Genomic DNA, 17,375 nt, shown 5'->3' with positions numbered 1-17,375 from the left:
ATGAAACTGAATGTGTATCAGAAACAAAAGAGTTTTTCATTTGAAAAGTATTCCATATTAATTTCAATTGAGTCATTACGCTTAGACCAAGTAAATGAGAATCAAATATATATATATTTTTTAATTTAAGCACAAATGGTCTCAAATTTGAGGTCTTATTCAAATAAATCACTTGAAAATAAAACAGAAATTTTAAATTTTTGTTTCATAACTAAACCATGCTCTGAAGGGGACTCTGGTGCTACCTCAATAGGCCCCCCAGAGCTATCTTGTTTTTTCAAGCATCATCTGACATCATCGTCAATCGTCATTGACATCATTCATCTGGTATTTGCGGTTATGCGGGATGATGAAGCAATAAAGGTGATGGGACGGGAACGGGATGAATCATCCCGTTATCTGTGTGCGAGATTAATCGCCCATTAATGATGTGAAAGTTTGCCGATGGGCGAACGAAAACAACCCTCACTTTAAAACGAACCACCATAAACCACACAAATGTTTGTGGTTGTATGCCATCATATATGCTCGAATTGGGTTAGAAAAAAAAAGCTTTGTTTTTCTAATAGCTTTACGGTAGCTTTAAATACTCATTTAGATACTTTAGATACTCATTTAGGGTTGAAATATAATTTGATTTTCAACTTCAAAATGTATCCATCAAAACAGCCCTTTATTTCTGTGTGTGTTGATGGAAGCATATGAGGCTTTCTGGGCGTATTGTAAGAGCTAAAGTTGATTCCTAACTTTTAAAAAAGGTCTTCTAAACTCAATCAACCCGGCATGCGATGTGCGTATTTTGATGGAATTTCATTAAAACAATTTCACATTCCCGGCCATACGTGTCTCGGTGAGTTACAAACAGCGGCAGTTTAGTAAGTTGGCGCTTCTTTATCCTTTTGAAAAGAAAAGCGAGAAAAACAAAGCTAAACTCAAGAGTCATCATCTAACTCATTCATAAGTGAACTCCAACCTCCTCCTCCTCCTCCTCCAAATGCCTCTGTTTGCCGCCAGTTAAGAACGAAGACACGGGATTAGCAAACAAATGAAGAACGAAACGAAAACAAATCAGTTTTGCAGATTTGTTGAAGCCGAATTTTTCCAACCGGCAAACAACACAATCACGATTTTGGGCAGACAAACCAACGACGGCAAAACAAAAAATGGTGGAAAATTTTTGCCAGCTATTCCTCCCGTGAACCAACTACCGTGACTGATTGGATTCAGGCAACCAGTTGCTCGGGAGATAGATAACTGATTCGGAGTCACGGCAACGAGACCGATGATGTTCAACGTGTTTTCCGGCTTGGCAACAGCAACAGCGGCACAAGGGAAGCATTTATGAATGGAATGTTAAAAATGTGACTAAAGTGTGTTTACTTGTGCTGGCGTTGAAATTTGGTTAGGGGAATTTATTCTTCTCGATTTTTTTTTTTTGGTTTGCTTCGTGCATCTGTTTTTGTGCCTTTCACCGAACAAAACAAGGACTGCCAGTAACAGTAAGAATAGGATAAGGTAAAAAAAGGCAGGACATTTGTGCAGGACAAAGTTCACATACGAAGGGGATTGGGTTTAAGGTTTACCCGAGCGCTTAACGCACGAGCATGAATATGAATGAGTGTAAATATACTTTTGAATTGTGCGAATTTAATGGCAGCCACCGGCAGCAACAGCAGTAGGAGAATCATCATTACGCCCTTGTCAACGGTAGAAGGACCTACCACTCGGAACGATATCTCTCACCCGTGTGTTGAACTGTGAATGTGTTGTACAAATATGGCTGGGTTTTTGTTTTATTTTTGAAGAGAAACAATTTGCAAATTAGTCGGCAAAATGGAGATACTTTTGCATGCATTTGGTTTGGTTGTGGATTTTGGTGACATTGTGCGGTGATTTTAATATTCAGTTGGGTAATGGGTTGGTTGTCTTTTGGTTTTGTTCAAATTCAATTATGCTTAACGTTACTTTTGGGACATATTTTCGTTAGAAAATCAAAATTCGTTAAACATGTTTTAAAGTGAGTTGAGATTTATTTTTAAAATTTAATTTTTTAGCGTTTTTATCAAATATTAATACAAAAAATACAATTTTTAAATGAAATATCAATCTCCTATCAACAAACTCGATAGGTCTCAGCCTACTTTTTCTGACTTTCTGTGACTTGATTTTACCCATAGCATATTAGACGGCGACGGTCTTCACACGGCAGGGCCGGGGTTCAAATCCCATCTAGACCGCCTCCTCGTACGTGGGGCTGATTACTTTACTACGGGTAACATTAAGTCACAGAAAGCTAGAAATGGTAGGCTGAGACCTCTCGAGGTTGAAGTTCCAAGGAAGAAGAAGAAGAAGCTAAGAGGATAATACATCGAAACAGAGCCAAAGACTTGAATAATACTCGTCAGTAGACCTACATTAAGCCTAGATAGGAAATACTGGAAAACTGAAATATGCCATGGAAATGGACAACAGAAATCGCTAGAGCTGCAGTAAACAGAGGCCAAATAAAGCCTCTGAATCTGATAAATATTATTTGTCATTTCAAATCAAGACTATACCTTCAAACTTATCTATATTCCTAATTGAGCCTTTCCAAAATTATGATTTAAGTCCATCGCTTCAGCATTTCCACCCATGCACATTAAAGTGCAACCTCGCGTAACCTTTTCCACCGACAAGGAGCTTGAAATATGTCTAGCTCCCCAAAAAATGTTGCTCCTTCTCGAACGGAAACCAACCGGGCTACCCAAATCGTCGTTCGAGTGTTTGTCAAACAAAATAGCGCTCGCACATACGTTTGCGGTTGCTCGCGTTAAAGCATGCCAATTTGATTTCCCATTTGTTGGTGTTCGCCCCAAACACCGACAAGAAGGAAATAAAAAAAAATCCACACGAGCACTACTTCAAATGTGTCACTCGTGCTAAATGCGACCCTTTTTGGCGAGTGTTTTGAATACGGGAATACGCCATTGGCACAAGCGTACACCATCGCACTCCTCTTGCTGGGCGAGAGCAGAATCAACCGCGCCGTCTTACGTTTTGGGGAATGTAAGAAGTGAAAAGCAAAATATTCACATCCGGTCCAGGTGCAGCCGGTTTTTTTTGTAAGTTGCTTCTCTCTCTCTCTCTCTCTCTCTCTCTCTCTCTCTCTCTCACTCGCTAAGCCCCGCTCCAATAGTAATACCGATGCCTGAAGCTATCACACATCGGAATCGGTGGTTCCGATACTCGAGATGGACGAGAACGAACGTGCCTCCGCTGGAATTTATTCCAGGTCACGTGAGAAAGCAAACTTTGGCGTGCGCACACACGCACACACAATAATGTCAAAGTTTTCGTTTCCGTTTTGCCCCCCGCTGCCAGTTGCTGTGACTGGGAGTGCGGGATAGCTTTTTTTCCTTCGAATGGGACTCTTAAATGGTGCTTAAAAAAGGGGATACCGCTTTGCGGAATGGGATCCCGGAAAACGGGAAGTGATCGTTTTGCTGACGAGCAAGTGGTTTTGTGGACAAGTAGCACCAACGAAACAGAAAAATGCGTGTCTGAGTGATGCTCAACCCACCTACTCACAAAATCAGCGGTGTTAAGTAGGGTAGTGGTCCCAAGAAAACAGAACCCGGCCGGTGAGCTACTTGTGCCGGAACGTGATGTTGGTGGACGGTATGACGAATCACTTTACCTTTCGATACGTATCGTTTTGTCGGCGGCGATGATAAGCAAACGGTTGATAATGATCGCATTCTTGGAAGGATGATGCTGCCTTTTGCCGAAGGCGAACGTTGATGATGATAAGCGTGATGTAGTAGATATGCTCCTTTATTTATTTTAATTTATTGATAGTATTGTTTAACGTTAAATTTTATATTGGATTCACTAAAACATTGTTCATGTCATCTAATGATGTAGGAATTCTTAGTAATCTTGTTAGGACTCGCCCTCCAACGAGCCTTCCAGCACTCAAATGAAATGCGTGCTCCAAGAAATTAATCCTTCTAACTGAATTCTTGCTTCGCAATTTCAGTGACTTCCTTCGTTTGAATTTCTCATTAAATTACGTACCTTCTTAACCATCATCTGAGTGACATAAATTTGTCTTCAAATGATTAAGATTACGAGCTAAAGCTCACCTCTCACCTTTACCGAGCAGAACAAAACCAGAAAGCGACATTATTCTAGCCGTGCCGAGCATCTCTTCTATTCATTAATGATGCGCCGCTTCTTCCACAGTTTGGATAAGTAATTAGAGCTTTGCGTTTATTACGGGGGTGAAGCTGCTTGTACTCGTGGTGCGTTCGTGCCTCGAGGTGACATGATTAAATAAAACAAAAAGTTAAACACTGTTCCCACGCCGCTTACCGTGCGTGTACCGCTCGATGGCGATGGTTAATTAAATTCGGCAAACGGATGTGACACATCTTCCACAAAAAACTTCCGCCACGCGCTTTGCTGATGACTTTATAGTGCTCTAGCAGTAACCTACATTTCGCTCTCCAAAAATAAAAACTAGTCCGGATGGGAAGATCTGTAGTGTGCTTCTAGCGCTCATAATTAGCATATTCAGCCCAGTCTAACTTTTTCCTTAATGTTCTCGCTCGCTCCCACGCTGCTTTGCTGACACTAATGAATACATTATAGTGAGGCATCAAAACACACAAATCTTGTGGAATGTGTAGCTCGCGGTGCGGAGCAACTTCCCGGTTGCACGTTTGCCAATCTGTTATGTTTCTTCAGACACTCCAACACCGACGGACGGCTTTCACTTTTGCCCGGTGTGCCACACCTGGCACCACAGCACACAGGTACACAGGGAGCAGGCAACGTACTTGACCTTTTTATTTCGTACAGAAAGAACTGTGCTGAACATGTGCTGGGTACTTCGGGCACAAAGCAAGTGCGAACTCGTCTTCAACTCTGTTCCCAGCGTAACTAGACGCACGGTAAGCCAGTGGAGCAATACATAAGGGTAGCAAAAAATAAATGCTTCAAACTGAAGGTTGTTCATTAGCACAGCAAGTTATGCTACACTGGATGTCGTATGTAGGTAGCTTATATTTGCAGTTGCTTCGAACAATAAAGAGAACATTTCAATTCCGGGCAGCATCGTGAGTGCATCTCATCTGTAGAGTTGCTTTATTTTATGTGTCAAGGTTTGTTTTGGAAAGCAATAGAAAGAAGAGCTGGAAGCAGAATGGAAGTATGTGTAGGAATGGTCGAGGTAATTGGGTGCGTGGAGCATAGGTCCACACTTTATCCATCAAATGAATCATGTCAGCGGATTTTGAGTGTTAATTTGTTGGAAAACTCCACCATTTAATAATAATTCTCAAATGACTTAGGTTTTGAGGGAGTGGAGCTAGAGATTTGATGACCCAGGGCCTCTCGAGGTTGCAGTTCTATAAAACATAGTTTGATCAACTCCTGGTAACAGGTTCTAGTCAATTATCTTCTAGTCAAGGCTTTTCTTGGGCCGATACTTGTTACCTGAGTGGTGGAGGAATAATAGGCCTGTGGCTGCACTTGGGCAGCTAGCCTTTCCCACGTACTGTCACCATGAGGTGTCTTAGGGGAATAAGTGTCTAATCTATGAAGGTTTGCTTGCTGGTTTGAATTGCTGATTTAATAAATTGGTAACACAGAGCCCAAACTCTAACATTAACTTTAAGTTTGGAGCAGAACTTCACGGATAGAAATTTAACTTAAATTTTCCCACAAAACCCATCACACTTCTTGTATATATTGTTGTGCAAATGCATGTGACATTTAACTTTCGGTTGTCACAAAACATCCAAACGTGCAACGCCGGCAATCGATCGACCGAAAATGCGGTCAATTAAGCGCACGGTTCCAAGAAGCCTTGGCCGGTCTGTGTGCGGGTACGCCGACAGGCCCATGTTATCCAGTTAACATGTAATTAGCTACCGTTCGCAAAGCGGTTCAATCAAATTTGCTGTTAATGTTCCATCATCGTGCGGCGTAGGTTTTTGGGGACATATCATTGCGCGATGTTTCGGCCGACATTCCACCAACGTGTGGAACGAGGCAAGGATTTTAATTTACCATCCCCGTGACAGCCTGTATGAAGGATTTCCAGGAATGAGCCGTTTCTCCGTTGGTCCAGCCGACGTGCTGTCTGCTGTGTGATGAGGTTCTTCGTTTGGTTGCAAAACAGCTTTTCTCATAGAAGAGGAGACTAACGCACCGCAGTCTTAGTAAGGGGGGTGGTCAACGATCCGTTCGGCAAAGTTGTTAGTAGCACCAAAAATGGGGCGATGGTGACATTTTCGGGATATTGGACGCATTGAAGATCTTGTGGCTCATTGCGGATCCTGTTGTGCGCATGCTCTTGTTGGAGTGCTGGAGAGGACAACAATGATCCTCAACTATAGCCGAAAGAATACTTTTGCTCTGTACACTTGAGAAGGCCAACTAATTTAGGAAAGATTTCTTAATTACGTTGAAATTCAAAAACTTAGGGCCCGTGACAAGATTTGTTTCGTATTACGATAACCAAACAATAGCCTTCAACCAATGTTATTCAAAACATACACAGCTGAAAAGATAATTAAACGAAATGCGCCCTGTTTGGGTTAACCACTTCCATTTACCCACTATCTTCGATGCAGATATAAATCACTAGACCATAGAGTCACCCCACCAAACCATGTCCACGTACTGTAACATCGAACAACACAAGAACCCTTCTTTCTTTTATCCCAAATGCCGGCGCCCAAGTTCACAGATTTGTCCTATTGCCTTAGTCCGATACAGCCTCGGTGTGTGTGTGTGGAGCTGTAGCTGGTAATAAATCTCACCGTAACAAGCGAACTCCACCAGCAAATGGTGCAGCCGAAAATACGTCCAAACTATACAGCATTCATATATCACTTTCACATACCCCGACCGGCAGCATATAGTATAGTGGCGATCGCGACTCGAGTGGACCCATATCCGAATGGCCAGCGTCGCTTCCCGTCCCGTCCCAACCGGTGCGGAACTGCACACCGGGACTTGTGCTCCACTTTTATCTGTCCCATGTCCTGCAGGGGTTGGGTGCATCCTTTCAACTGCTCGCTGCGATGCTAATGACAAGCGAAATGCTGCACTTACTTCAATGCATCCTCGTGGTTGTTAACTGTTCCCGGGTGGGGATGGCCGAGATTGGGGTCAAATCCAAGGCAAGTCGCCCAACAGCCTCCCTCCTGCAGAGAGATTAATGAGTACGATGCACGCGGCAAATCAGCGAACCAACACGATTCACACAGAGACTTAAGCCCGTGTTCCGATGTGTGCCTTTGTGTCATAGCCATAGTCAATTGATGAATTAGCTGCTGCTGCCCGGGACTACTGTTGTGTTAGCATGGGTTAGGCTCGTCCAGCGAACGGGGTAGCTTATTATAGATAATCAAATAAGCTTCCGATAGTTGGCGTGTGTTTGTGTGTGGGGAAGAAATGCCACCGGTTTACTCCGCTTTGGGGTGGGGTGACTGAGTTATGGTCGAAAACGGTACAAACCCGTCCAGGGCAGCGGGATGGTTTTGATGGTCTGGCTTTGATTGCACCTAATAGAAGGCATTAATTTTGTGTTGGAGTTAGAAATTTTCAATTGGAAGTGCGTGGCCGGGCCGGGACGATTTGTTGTGGACGATATTTATGACGCTGGTCACCAAAAATGTTAACATTTTGTCATTAGCAGCAACTCGCGTGTAATGTGTATGTGCTTACGCTGAAATGAGATGAGTCATGTAACCAAGCTTACCAGATTTTCCAACATTTTCCATCTAAAATAATATTAAGCAATTCGATTGTGACACTCGCCATGAAAACCGACAGATCATATCGCACATTGTCCATTTTATCTCGATCGGGCTCGAAATGCCATTCCAATAAGCACTCGGGGAATTTCGCCCGGCGATACCGAGAATTCGCTATCAGTCAAGCACTTTCGATGACATTTGCAGACACGCGAGAAAGCTCCAAGAGCTTTTCCGAGGCGCAATGAGGTGCAAGGAAGGAAAAAAATGGGGGGAAAAAATCCCACAAAAACGAACCGATTCCGTTTGCCTTCCAGCTAGGCAAAAAAAAACAGAAGCGACCTAAAACTTTTCAGCTCAGTCAGCTTCAAACAACAAAATTAAACAAATAAAACGCAAACGATATTACCCGAAAACTTTCGGTTCGAACACATTTCTGCCACGAGCGGCCACATCGCGGTGACATCGGCCGCGGAAAGTGAAAAAAAAAAACTGGAGGGGGGAAAACACCGCAATAACGATGGCAAAGCGACCGGCTTCGTGATTGACACTTGATTTACTTACTTTTTGCGCTTCGTTTTTTGTCCGCCCTTTTTGCTTTCCCGCTCCCGCTCTATTGCATTATTACATCTGTCTGGGGAGTCCTGAAAACCTCCACCGTTCGTGGAGCGCAGTGAAAGCACCATCATCATCATCATCATCACGCGATGTTTTTATTTCCTTTATCGGGTTTGCTTACCATTTGTTCGTCTCGTTTGTTCGGTTGGTGAGAATGTATTTTTTCTTTCTTCTTTGCGGGGAAAAACAGATGGGGCCGGTGGGGTGAGGAGAAACAGACGTGGAACACCATAACACCCCACAAGCACATGACAACGAAAGCTGACATTGAGCTGCCACAGCATTTATTGATTCTGTGCGAGCCCGTAGCCGTTTAATTGAATTTGTTCGGGATTATTTTCGTCATTATTTACAACGGGGCTGGTGTGTGTCGTGTCGTGCTTGGGATTGAAGAAGTATATTGCATTTTTATATTTTTTTTTGCTGTTGTAAAGTTATTGTTCCTGGAAAATGTTGTTCACCGGATCGTTCTAGGTTGGTATTGTAGATGATAAATGTTGTGAAGGAAAACGCTGTATCAGAAAAGATAAGTGGAAAATTCATGGAACATGTCGAACATTGGATTAGGATGAAAATTCAGATCTACGACTTAATATCTTTTTACTTTTTAAGCATTTTTATCTAGTATTATTTATGTTCTAGTACTTGGGTTTTTACCACTATCCAATTCCTTTGGGGAATTATTCGGAATAGGTAGTAATCCTTACATGAGATATTGCATGCATATAATGGAATCTTGCACATGGTTAACAGAAATTTTCTATACAACTGTGGAACTTTCCAATCAATTGTAGATTACGGAAAATGATAATCAAACAATATTTTTAACACTAATTTTCCCGTGCAACTCCTTCGAATAAGGATGATAAGTTGTGATGATCTCAACAAACGATTTATTGACATTTGCCAATTTGATACTTAAATCAGATTTTGTTAAACAATCAACAGAAAACGCCACCAGTGATTCATAACGCAATAAGGCCCTTTAAATTTGTTTCGCACCCGCTCATTTTTTCTAAAATATAAAATTGAAATGAAGAAACTATTTATAAACATATCAAATAAATTTACAAAAGAAAGTATTCATCTTTTCAGATGCTAGAAACTCATCTAGCAATTTTTTATCTCTAGAAAACATTAACAGTTGTGGTCGCAACTTTTCCACTCAGTAATGCGCCCCTGCATATGTTCGCTAAACTTTGTTTACATTGTTGCATAGCTTTTCCACTCGGAAAGCAAAAAGAAAATGGGCTACAAGCCTCTTGCCGGTACGAGCTGCTCCTTAAGTTTACCATATTAAGGGTACGGAACGCATTGCATCACCGCATTGCCTGTTAACATTTCCAGCCTCCCGCAACGCAACTACTGCATGGAAGTTTTCGCAGGCCCGTACCACGGGAAAATCAAACACAAGCCGTTCGACTCGTTCGTCATCAGTTCAGTCGGTCGGCTTTTAATTACCTCCTTTTAAAGCGTGTGTAGTGTTTTACTTTCTGCCCACCCCCCCCCCCCCCCCTTCTTGCCGTTTGCTAACTCCTGGTCCTTTTCTTTGCCTTTCATCTTTTGCAGGTTACTGAGAAAAACGGCTTGTGTGTCGCCGAGTGCTGTACCGGGTTCGTGCTGACTTCAACCGACCAACCGTTGTAATACGAGCCTGCCTGTATGCGGCAACCCAGAAAGCGCGGCAACATAATGTTATGTTAAGGTATGGCATTCGGTGGTAACATTGCTTTGTAGTTTGCATTAAGGAACGGCAGTGGTTTTTTTTCGGTTTCACCCTGAGATTGTTTATGATGGTAAGCATGTGTGGCTATGAAGAAACAGGGTACAAAGAAGCGAAAGGGAATCGCTCTTTGCGGGTTTTGCATTTTCGTAATTGTTGTGCATTTAAATTATTTATTGCTTTCTGTTTGCCCCACCAAAGTAAAGAGGGAAAACAAAAGGGCAGTAAACATTATTAAAAGGTGATCTATCAAGTACTGGGGCCTCACAAAGAGAGAGAGAGAGAGAGAGAATAATTAAACGATTACCAGTTTCACACTTCACTTGGTTTAACTAATGGGAGAAAACAACCGTTGGTCCCTGCTGGAAAGAAAAATGAGGATCCGTATAACAGCCACGAGTGGCACACATTTTTCACTGCAACACCCTGCGTTGATACGCGCTTAAGCTAAGCACCATAGCCAAAAAACAGGAAGAACCTCCTTCCCAAAAGCCGAACGCAGCTTCTGTACTGCCGGCATTCTCCGATCCTCGGAGAACGTAGATCGAGAAGCGAAATGGTGAAGAAAGGATTGCAGCACACGAAGCCACGATTTAATTTTTGGTGGTCCACATAACACACACATACAAAAAAGCGTACTTAATGGTTGGTGAAAAACTTTCACCAATGATCCCGGCCCTAGAATCATAACGGGATCGCTGGAAAAGGACTCCGGCGGGGGTCCGCAAACCAAAATAAAACACTCCGCCGGCCACAACCATCATCATAATTATCGTGCTCAATCGAAAAAAGGAAAAGGATAACACCGCAGTTAACCCGCAAGCTAAGCATGTGCCGTGCCTTCTTTTTTGTTCGATCAAGCGAACGCTTCACTCGCTCGCTCGTGGCGCGCCTTTAATCGTACGGAAATGCTGAACCCTTTCGGCAAAGAAACACACAAGAACGATTTTTTCAAAGTCAAAGAAAAGGAAGTAAACGAAGGCCTTCGCCAAAACGGGGATTCGCGTTGGGAAAATGACTTGTTGGGTCGAGAAATGTGGGACACTGAGAAATTAATGTATGTACATAAATAATCCACGCGCGGTGAGGAAGAAAAGGCTGGGAGGAGAAACAGCAGGGTTGTTGCAGAACGCACCACGCAAAAAAGGAAGAAAAACCAACAACTGCAATCAGTTGCCACAGAAAGCGGGGTGGCCAGTGAAATCAGGATGAGCAGCCGCCCGGGTGCGGCCGATAGCGTTTGTTTTTGTGCTTTTCTGTTTTTGGTTTACGGCAACATAAACACACACACTCGATCATGCGGCAGCATAATAAAAACAAAGAGAAAATAAGGGAAAAATCGAGTCACTCGAGAGCGCAACGATTTGGCATACATCGGGGCATGGGTTTGCCTGTCGGGGGTCGTTCCGCGGGCTTGTCGTTGAAGCCGGTCGGTACCGTTAAAGAAACGAAACGAAAGAGAGAAGAAAACAAGAAGAAGGAAAATGGGCAGGATCTTGAGGATAAAAGGAGAAACAAAGCCATCCTTCGGTAGAACATTATGAATGAAAACACCCTGTCCGGAACACCACGGAAGAGACGGATGCGCTTTTTGGCAAACGGAACAAAGCGGGGTTGAAAAACAACAGCAAGCACAAGACTGATTGTTTTGAACGATACAGCATTCTTTCAAGAGGGTTGCAGAAAAATGGGAGAAAACAACAACAAAAAAGACGCAACGGCGAAATAAGGCCAACAAGACAACAGGGAGATGCGAAAAAAACACTTCCAAAAACATATGTTTTAATGTTTCCACCCGCCCTGACTAAAAGGGATGCGCTGGGTTTGCTCGTCCGGCAAAGGAACCGGGAACCGCTTGGAAGAGATTAATTTGAAATGCATGCGAAAGTGAGCCGAAGGCTGCAGAAGGCTGCACGCGGCTGCGCTGGTGCATCACCCGCTCACTGCATCGGACGCTTCATTTCGGGTGGTTTTATTCGTACGGTTTTCGGGTTTGCGGGGCTGTGATGGTTGTAAAACGGCTGCTTGTAACATGTAATTTGTTTTCCACAAACCTTCCGCTCCCTTCCTGGAGGGCTCCTCGTGAATCTCCCCAGAGGTGAAAGCAGAATCCGCGAATGTGACCCAGCGTGTAGCTAATGCCCTTCGCTGGGATATCTGCCTTCCCCTTTGAGGCTTTTTTTTATCTCGGTTTTGGAGTGTGTCGAATCGCATCCCGTGTGTTGAAGGGGATTTGGGACGGACAGAGAGTTTAGCCAGGTACGGAAGGGATTTTTTGATGGAATATGTCATGATCACGGTGCAAGGCGGGCCAAGGGTGAAAGCGGTGCTAATGAATGCAAGGTACGTCTTTTGCATGTCGGTCGGCTTTCATCATCGTCCCTATGTTGTGTGGTTACAGTTGTGAAAAAGTTGCTGAGAACCGTTTTGGCCGCTTTGGACTAGGAATGGGCTTTTAGAAATTTTGTACATTCGAGATTGAAAATTTGAAGAGTTGAGGGATGGCTGAGAAATTTGAGGTTGGACTCATCAAGTCTAAAAGGACTTTAAGCTATTAATTTTTATTATTGTGAAGTATAATTTATGTTAAAAAACCTCTTCGATCGATTTTCAACCAACTTTTCATCCTTCAACCTACAGCTCCGTTAGGTTAAAGGGCTCACCTGTATCAGTCACACTGGTACAAAAAAAGAGAGAGAGAGAAAAATACCTCAGATGCACATTTTATTGGCACATTAAGCATGCAAGTACAACCATCCCAAAAGGAAAATGTGGCAATGATTTATGCCCCGTAAAATGATTGTCCCGTTTTGAATTTTCATTACACAGTGATGCTTGCATTCTACGGGCTAAACATTCTTGCATCTCGATTCTGCATCACAGGTAGGAAAAAAACGGCGATTCAACGAATGATGCATGACGGTACGACTCTTAGGACGATGATTAATACACCAGCAACGGTGCTGGATCGCACCCAGATATGCATGTAATCGCGGTGAGATTGCCGTATACCCGTAACAGAGAAAGAAACAGAAGAAACGGGGGGGAAAAGAACCGGGTCGTCCACGTCTTCCACGCAAGAAGTACAAATTAGCGAGTAAATGTACGAACATGCAAACAATACGGGCAAGGTTGTGAGGGTCGAATGGAGAGATTATTAATGAAAGCCGATGTCCTGAAGGCGGCTACCCGTAGGGCTGGCGGATGGCCTGCGGACCGAAGGCCCAGGATGGCGAAGGGTCATCGATTCGAAATGCAATTGACACGCATTAATTTGTGTAATGCTGATAGATTGCATCGCTTCACTGCGCATCGGGTGTTGTTATCGGGCGGACCGATGATTAATGGTAATTAGCAATGCAGCAGAGTGAATATTGGATTTTTTGTCTTTGGTGTGTGAGTGTGTATGCTAATCCTGTTCGATTTGGCCTTTTGGAGGATAAGCATTGAAGAGGATTAGGGGAAATCAATAGTCATTTTGCGTAGGTTGGATGATAAATAGAATGTAAAGTACACACAAAGGGACGAATATAGACGGGTGTAAAATTAAACCATTGAGAGGTGAGTATTTGGAGGGTAAGTGATGTTTGTTAAGGAGAAGCTATTCTTAGAACTTCTTGGAGAATTGAAATTGAAAATTGGTACTTTATCAGCTTCAGTACCTTTCCCTTGAGATCCCATCACAGACAGAAGATCAAATTGTTCCCATTAATATGTCATTCTGGGGTTACTTGAAGGTCTAGCAATCTGTATAGCGTTGACAAATTTGTGTAAATTTATAGTGATTAATGTATAAAACAATAGAAAAAAAACCTCATAACAGTATTACATAACCGTCAAATGAGCTCTGAAGTTATGAAGAGGATCTCAAACATCAATATTTTATTTTACTCACGTGCCCCTTACAGTGTTGCTTTAAAGTGATGTTTTACACATAGTTATTGTACTTTATTTCTCCCCCATCTTTCAAAAAAAAAAACCAAACTTAGCTTACCTCCATTCATCTTCAGCGACACAATGATTGCACATTTCCAACGTTTATCCGCTCTTAACAATGAGCCTTTTTGGGGCAGCTAAGCAATACGAGCTGGTGTAACCGTTTGCTTGCAAAACGGGCCGTCATCATTATTACTCCCATTGTGCATGGATGTCTCTCAACCAGAACCAGCTCCGCATAACGCATTTTCAAAAGGTACATGTAACGTGCTGCCCACTCAACAGGCAAAATTATCCTCTAGACCATCCATTTTCCGCCATCAAGGTTCCTAAGCAATCGCTACTCTACTCAGGCAACCGTCGACAGTGACGAAATTGTGCCTCGCATACCTTGCTCTGCCGGAGAAACTCTTCTTCGGTGGGTAAATTTTCGTGTATGCCCTTTAGGATCTCTTCCCCGTTGGGGGCGCCGGGCGACTGGTTAGATGTACCGCCCGCCGGTTGCTGTGGCCGACCGTCGGGTTTTACCAGTATCTGGTCCCGGACGACATTCTGCATCTTCCAGATGAAGGGTTTCACCTTACACATGAGCAACCGGATGCAGTCCGTGTCCTCGGGCGCGTACCGGTCCAGTTGGTCCAGCTCGCGGTCCAACCGTTCGGCCAGATCGGTGTTCTGCACCTGATCCAACAGCACACGGAACCGTTTCGACGGGTTGCGCAGTAACCATTCCAGTGGGTTCGGGCTTGGTTTTTGGCTGCCGTTTGCTTCGGCCGGTTGTGATTCACCTGTCAATGGTGGATCCGGTGGGAGCGGGGAGGATGTGTCGAGCGGGGTGGGTGTCCGAAATGCTCCCAAATTTGTGCCAATCTGTAGGAAAGAGTACGACAAAAAGTGAGGGGGGTAGTTAATATGACATGCTTCTTTCGGCCGCGTTAGCTTGGTTCTTACGATGTGCGCCAGGAACACGATACCGTTGACCAGCATTGCGCCCAGCTGGCTACCATCCAGCCCGAGCAGTTTCATCATGATGGTCATCATGGACGGTGCTTGTGTGAGCAGTGCGTCCGCGACCCCGACGCTCTCGGCAGCTTGCGGCGAGCGCGGTGGTTCCGGGGAGCCGCCGCGGCGCGTCGCAAACCCTTTCGCCACCAGGTCGGCCACATCGGCAATCGTGTTGATGCCGAACAGTTTGCCGGTCGTTTTCAACCCCTGCTGGATGTCACCCATCAGGTCGGCTGCAATCCGATCGGGCCGGTCCAGCATGACCAGCAGTACGGCCATGCTAGCCAACAATGTACCCCACGCACGGTATCTCATTACGCCCTGCACGACAACTGCACCAGACACACTCGCACGCACGCACTCACTCACAGCAAAAATGTAGCAAACTTTGGCAGAAAAAGGAAGTAAAGTTGAAGTTCGGGTTTCGGGATAAGCGCGTCACTTGCTGTCGTTTTTTTTTTTTTTTGCTCAAGGAATCACACTCTTTGGCCACGGGTTTCCGAGGGCTGCGGTAATGTGGTCCGGTCTCGGGCGATGTCTCGTGCACAACTGAAACCGAACACTCGAGACGCATTCATCTTTTCCCCCCAAGTTTTTCCCTAGCTCGCTCGCTTCAGCCCCGCTCTTCGGTGAAGGGAAGACACCGGAAAACTGTCATCATGATCGTGTTCTGCTGGTGCACACCATTGTGTTGTGTCGCTCGCTCGGGCTCCGGATGGGGGGTTCCCTACCGGAGCATATCGGGTGACGATGGGTCTCGTGGTGGCGGATGACGGCGACGCTAGGACAGTTCGGTGCGGTGCTGGATGCGTTGACTAGCCATGCAGGAAGTCGTAACCGATGGATGTATGTGAGAGCCATCCAACCAGCGGCACGCTTGCAGACAGTTGAGTGATTTTGAGGACAACGACACAATGTGACTAACCTTTTTTGTGGGGCTGGGGTTTGTTGCTTTTGTGTCTGTGCAAAATTCACTTCATTTTGGTTTCGCTTAATGAGAAGACGGATGGGAGTGCAAGCCTTCATAGTTTAGTTCTTTTTGGCGATATTGGCGCTTCAAGTGGACGAAAATTGAACCTTTGCACAATGTTTGATGCTGATAGGTTTGATGTACAATTTCGAGCTTGAAGATGTCTACCAAAGTTTAGACTTTTAGACTCTCAAAGCTGTATTTCATACCAAATGCCGGAGTGGAATGGGGAAACCAAGGAAGATCTCAGAATTTCCTGGACTACGATTAGCCAGAATCCGGACTCTTAAGTTCTACCAACAATTGCTTACGACTCTTGATAGATGTCCTACGATCATGAAATTCTATAAATTCTAGCTTTGATTTAGTTTTAACCTAAGATATAATGCTATTACAAATCTGCTTTCTCTATGATAAATCCCAAAGAACCTCTGTTCTAATCGAACTAACCCTCACAAAGGAATTAACTATCCCTGGGCTAAAAACAGCTCTATTAATGCTTCCAAAAGCTCCCTAAATCCCACGGAAATTCATACACATGACCACACTAGCTTCTTCCATACCTATGTACGTCCAGCATTTTGCACACTAGAAACAAACCTCTGGATTAATCTTCTATTTGCTCTCCATCATTAACGCTCACTGAGTTTAACTAATTTTAAATCCTTACCCATCTCCCCAACTCCATCTCGACCTCCCCCATACATCGAACAGGAACAAAGCTTAAACGTAATGAGCAAACACGCACACACACACATGAGCGCATCCCCGAGGGCAGCATCATAATTTAAACGTTTCAGAGATGAAGCTGTTAATGTACGGGCGTGGGGGCCTGGATCTGATGATGAGGCTTTACTAAACTGTAATCCGGTGTAACGAAACGCTGCTAGCTAGCCCGAAAAAAAACAAGCATTTCATTCTGCGTGTTCAAAGTGCGGCAATGAAAACAAATCAAACAGCGCTTGGATCTGCATCGAATTGGGGAAATAGTGGGGTGCCGTTTGAGAGACAGGCACGGTCAGGAAGATAAATGTTAACATCAGCTCATTAATGCACATCGGTACGATGCGAAATCTGGAAGCTAGTTTTTCTGTGATCTTTGATGGGTTTTTACGTGTTACAGTACATCAGTAAAAGCTTTTTATATCATCCTTTTTATTCTAAAAATATTTGAACAGTATTCTAAATCAATCTTACTTCGTATCATGAGTCAGGCTCTTCGTGCTAATCGATCCCATTAAAAAAAGACATTTTAATTAAACTCCTCAGACGAATGTCCGTTTGATGTAAATGATTGCAAAACTGTCGAAAGATAAATGAAATTATCTACTGACCACCCAGCCCGGTGTGGCGCTGTCGACCGAGGGACCAG

The 17,375-nt window shown here is 44.0% G+C and overlaps 2 protein-coding genes across 9 annotated transcripts in view; one reads left to right on the top strand and one right to left on the bottom strand.

Moving 5' to 3' along the window:
* LOC118512686 (tensin-4-like) overlaps nucleotides 1-17,375 on the top strand; it is a 59,810-nt gene that overhangs the window by 11,173 nt on the left and 31,262 nt on the right. For all 8 annotated transcript variants that reach the window (XM_036057473.1, XM_036057475.1, XM_036057471.1 and 5 more), the window contains exon 3: nucleotides 9,939-10,074. In XM_036057473.1, coding sequence (XP_035913366.1) covers nucleotides 10,067-10,074 — 8 coding nt within the window. In that variant the 5' untranslated portion in view covers nucleotides 9,939-10,066. The remainder of the gene's footprint in view (nucleotides 1-9,938; nucleotides 10,075-17,375) is intronic.
* LOC118512688 lies at nucleotides 14,014-15,771 on the bottom strand. The gene is made up of 2 exons (XM_036057479.1): nucleotides 14,980-15,771; nucleotides 14,014-14,898 (listed from the first exon to the last, which is right to left on the bottom strand). Exons 1-2 carry the CDS (start codon nucleotides 15,346-15,348, stop codon nucleotides 14,374-14,376), a joined length of 894 nt encoding a protein of 297 aa, XP_035913372.1. The 5' UTR covers nucleotides 15,349-15,771; the 3' UTR covers nucleotides 14,014-14,373.

The sequence above is a fragment of the Anopheles stephensi genome, chromosome 3 (assembly GCF_013141755.1).
Source record: "Anopheles stephensi strain Indian chromosome 3, UCI_ANSTEP_V1.0, whole genome shotgun sequence".
Taxonomy (NCBI): Eukaryota; Metazoa; Arthropoda; class Insecta; order Diptera; family Culicidae; genus Anopheles; species Anopheles stephensi.
The sequence above is the reverse complement of the archived record's forward strand: the minus strand, read 5'-3'. Positions and strand labels throughout refer to the sequence as shown.

Coding starts and splice junctions, on each gene's coding strand:
- LOC118512688 (XM_036057479.1), bottom strand. CDS start 15,348: ATGAGATACCGTGCGTGGGGTACATTGTTGGCTAGCATGGCCGTACTG. Junction 14,899..14,979: donor TCGTGTTCCTGGCGCACATC/GTAAGAACCAAG, acceptor TCTTTCCTACAG/ATTGGCACAAATTTGGGAGC.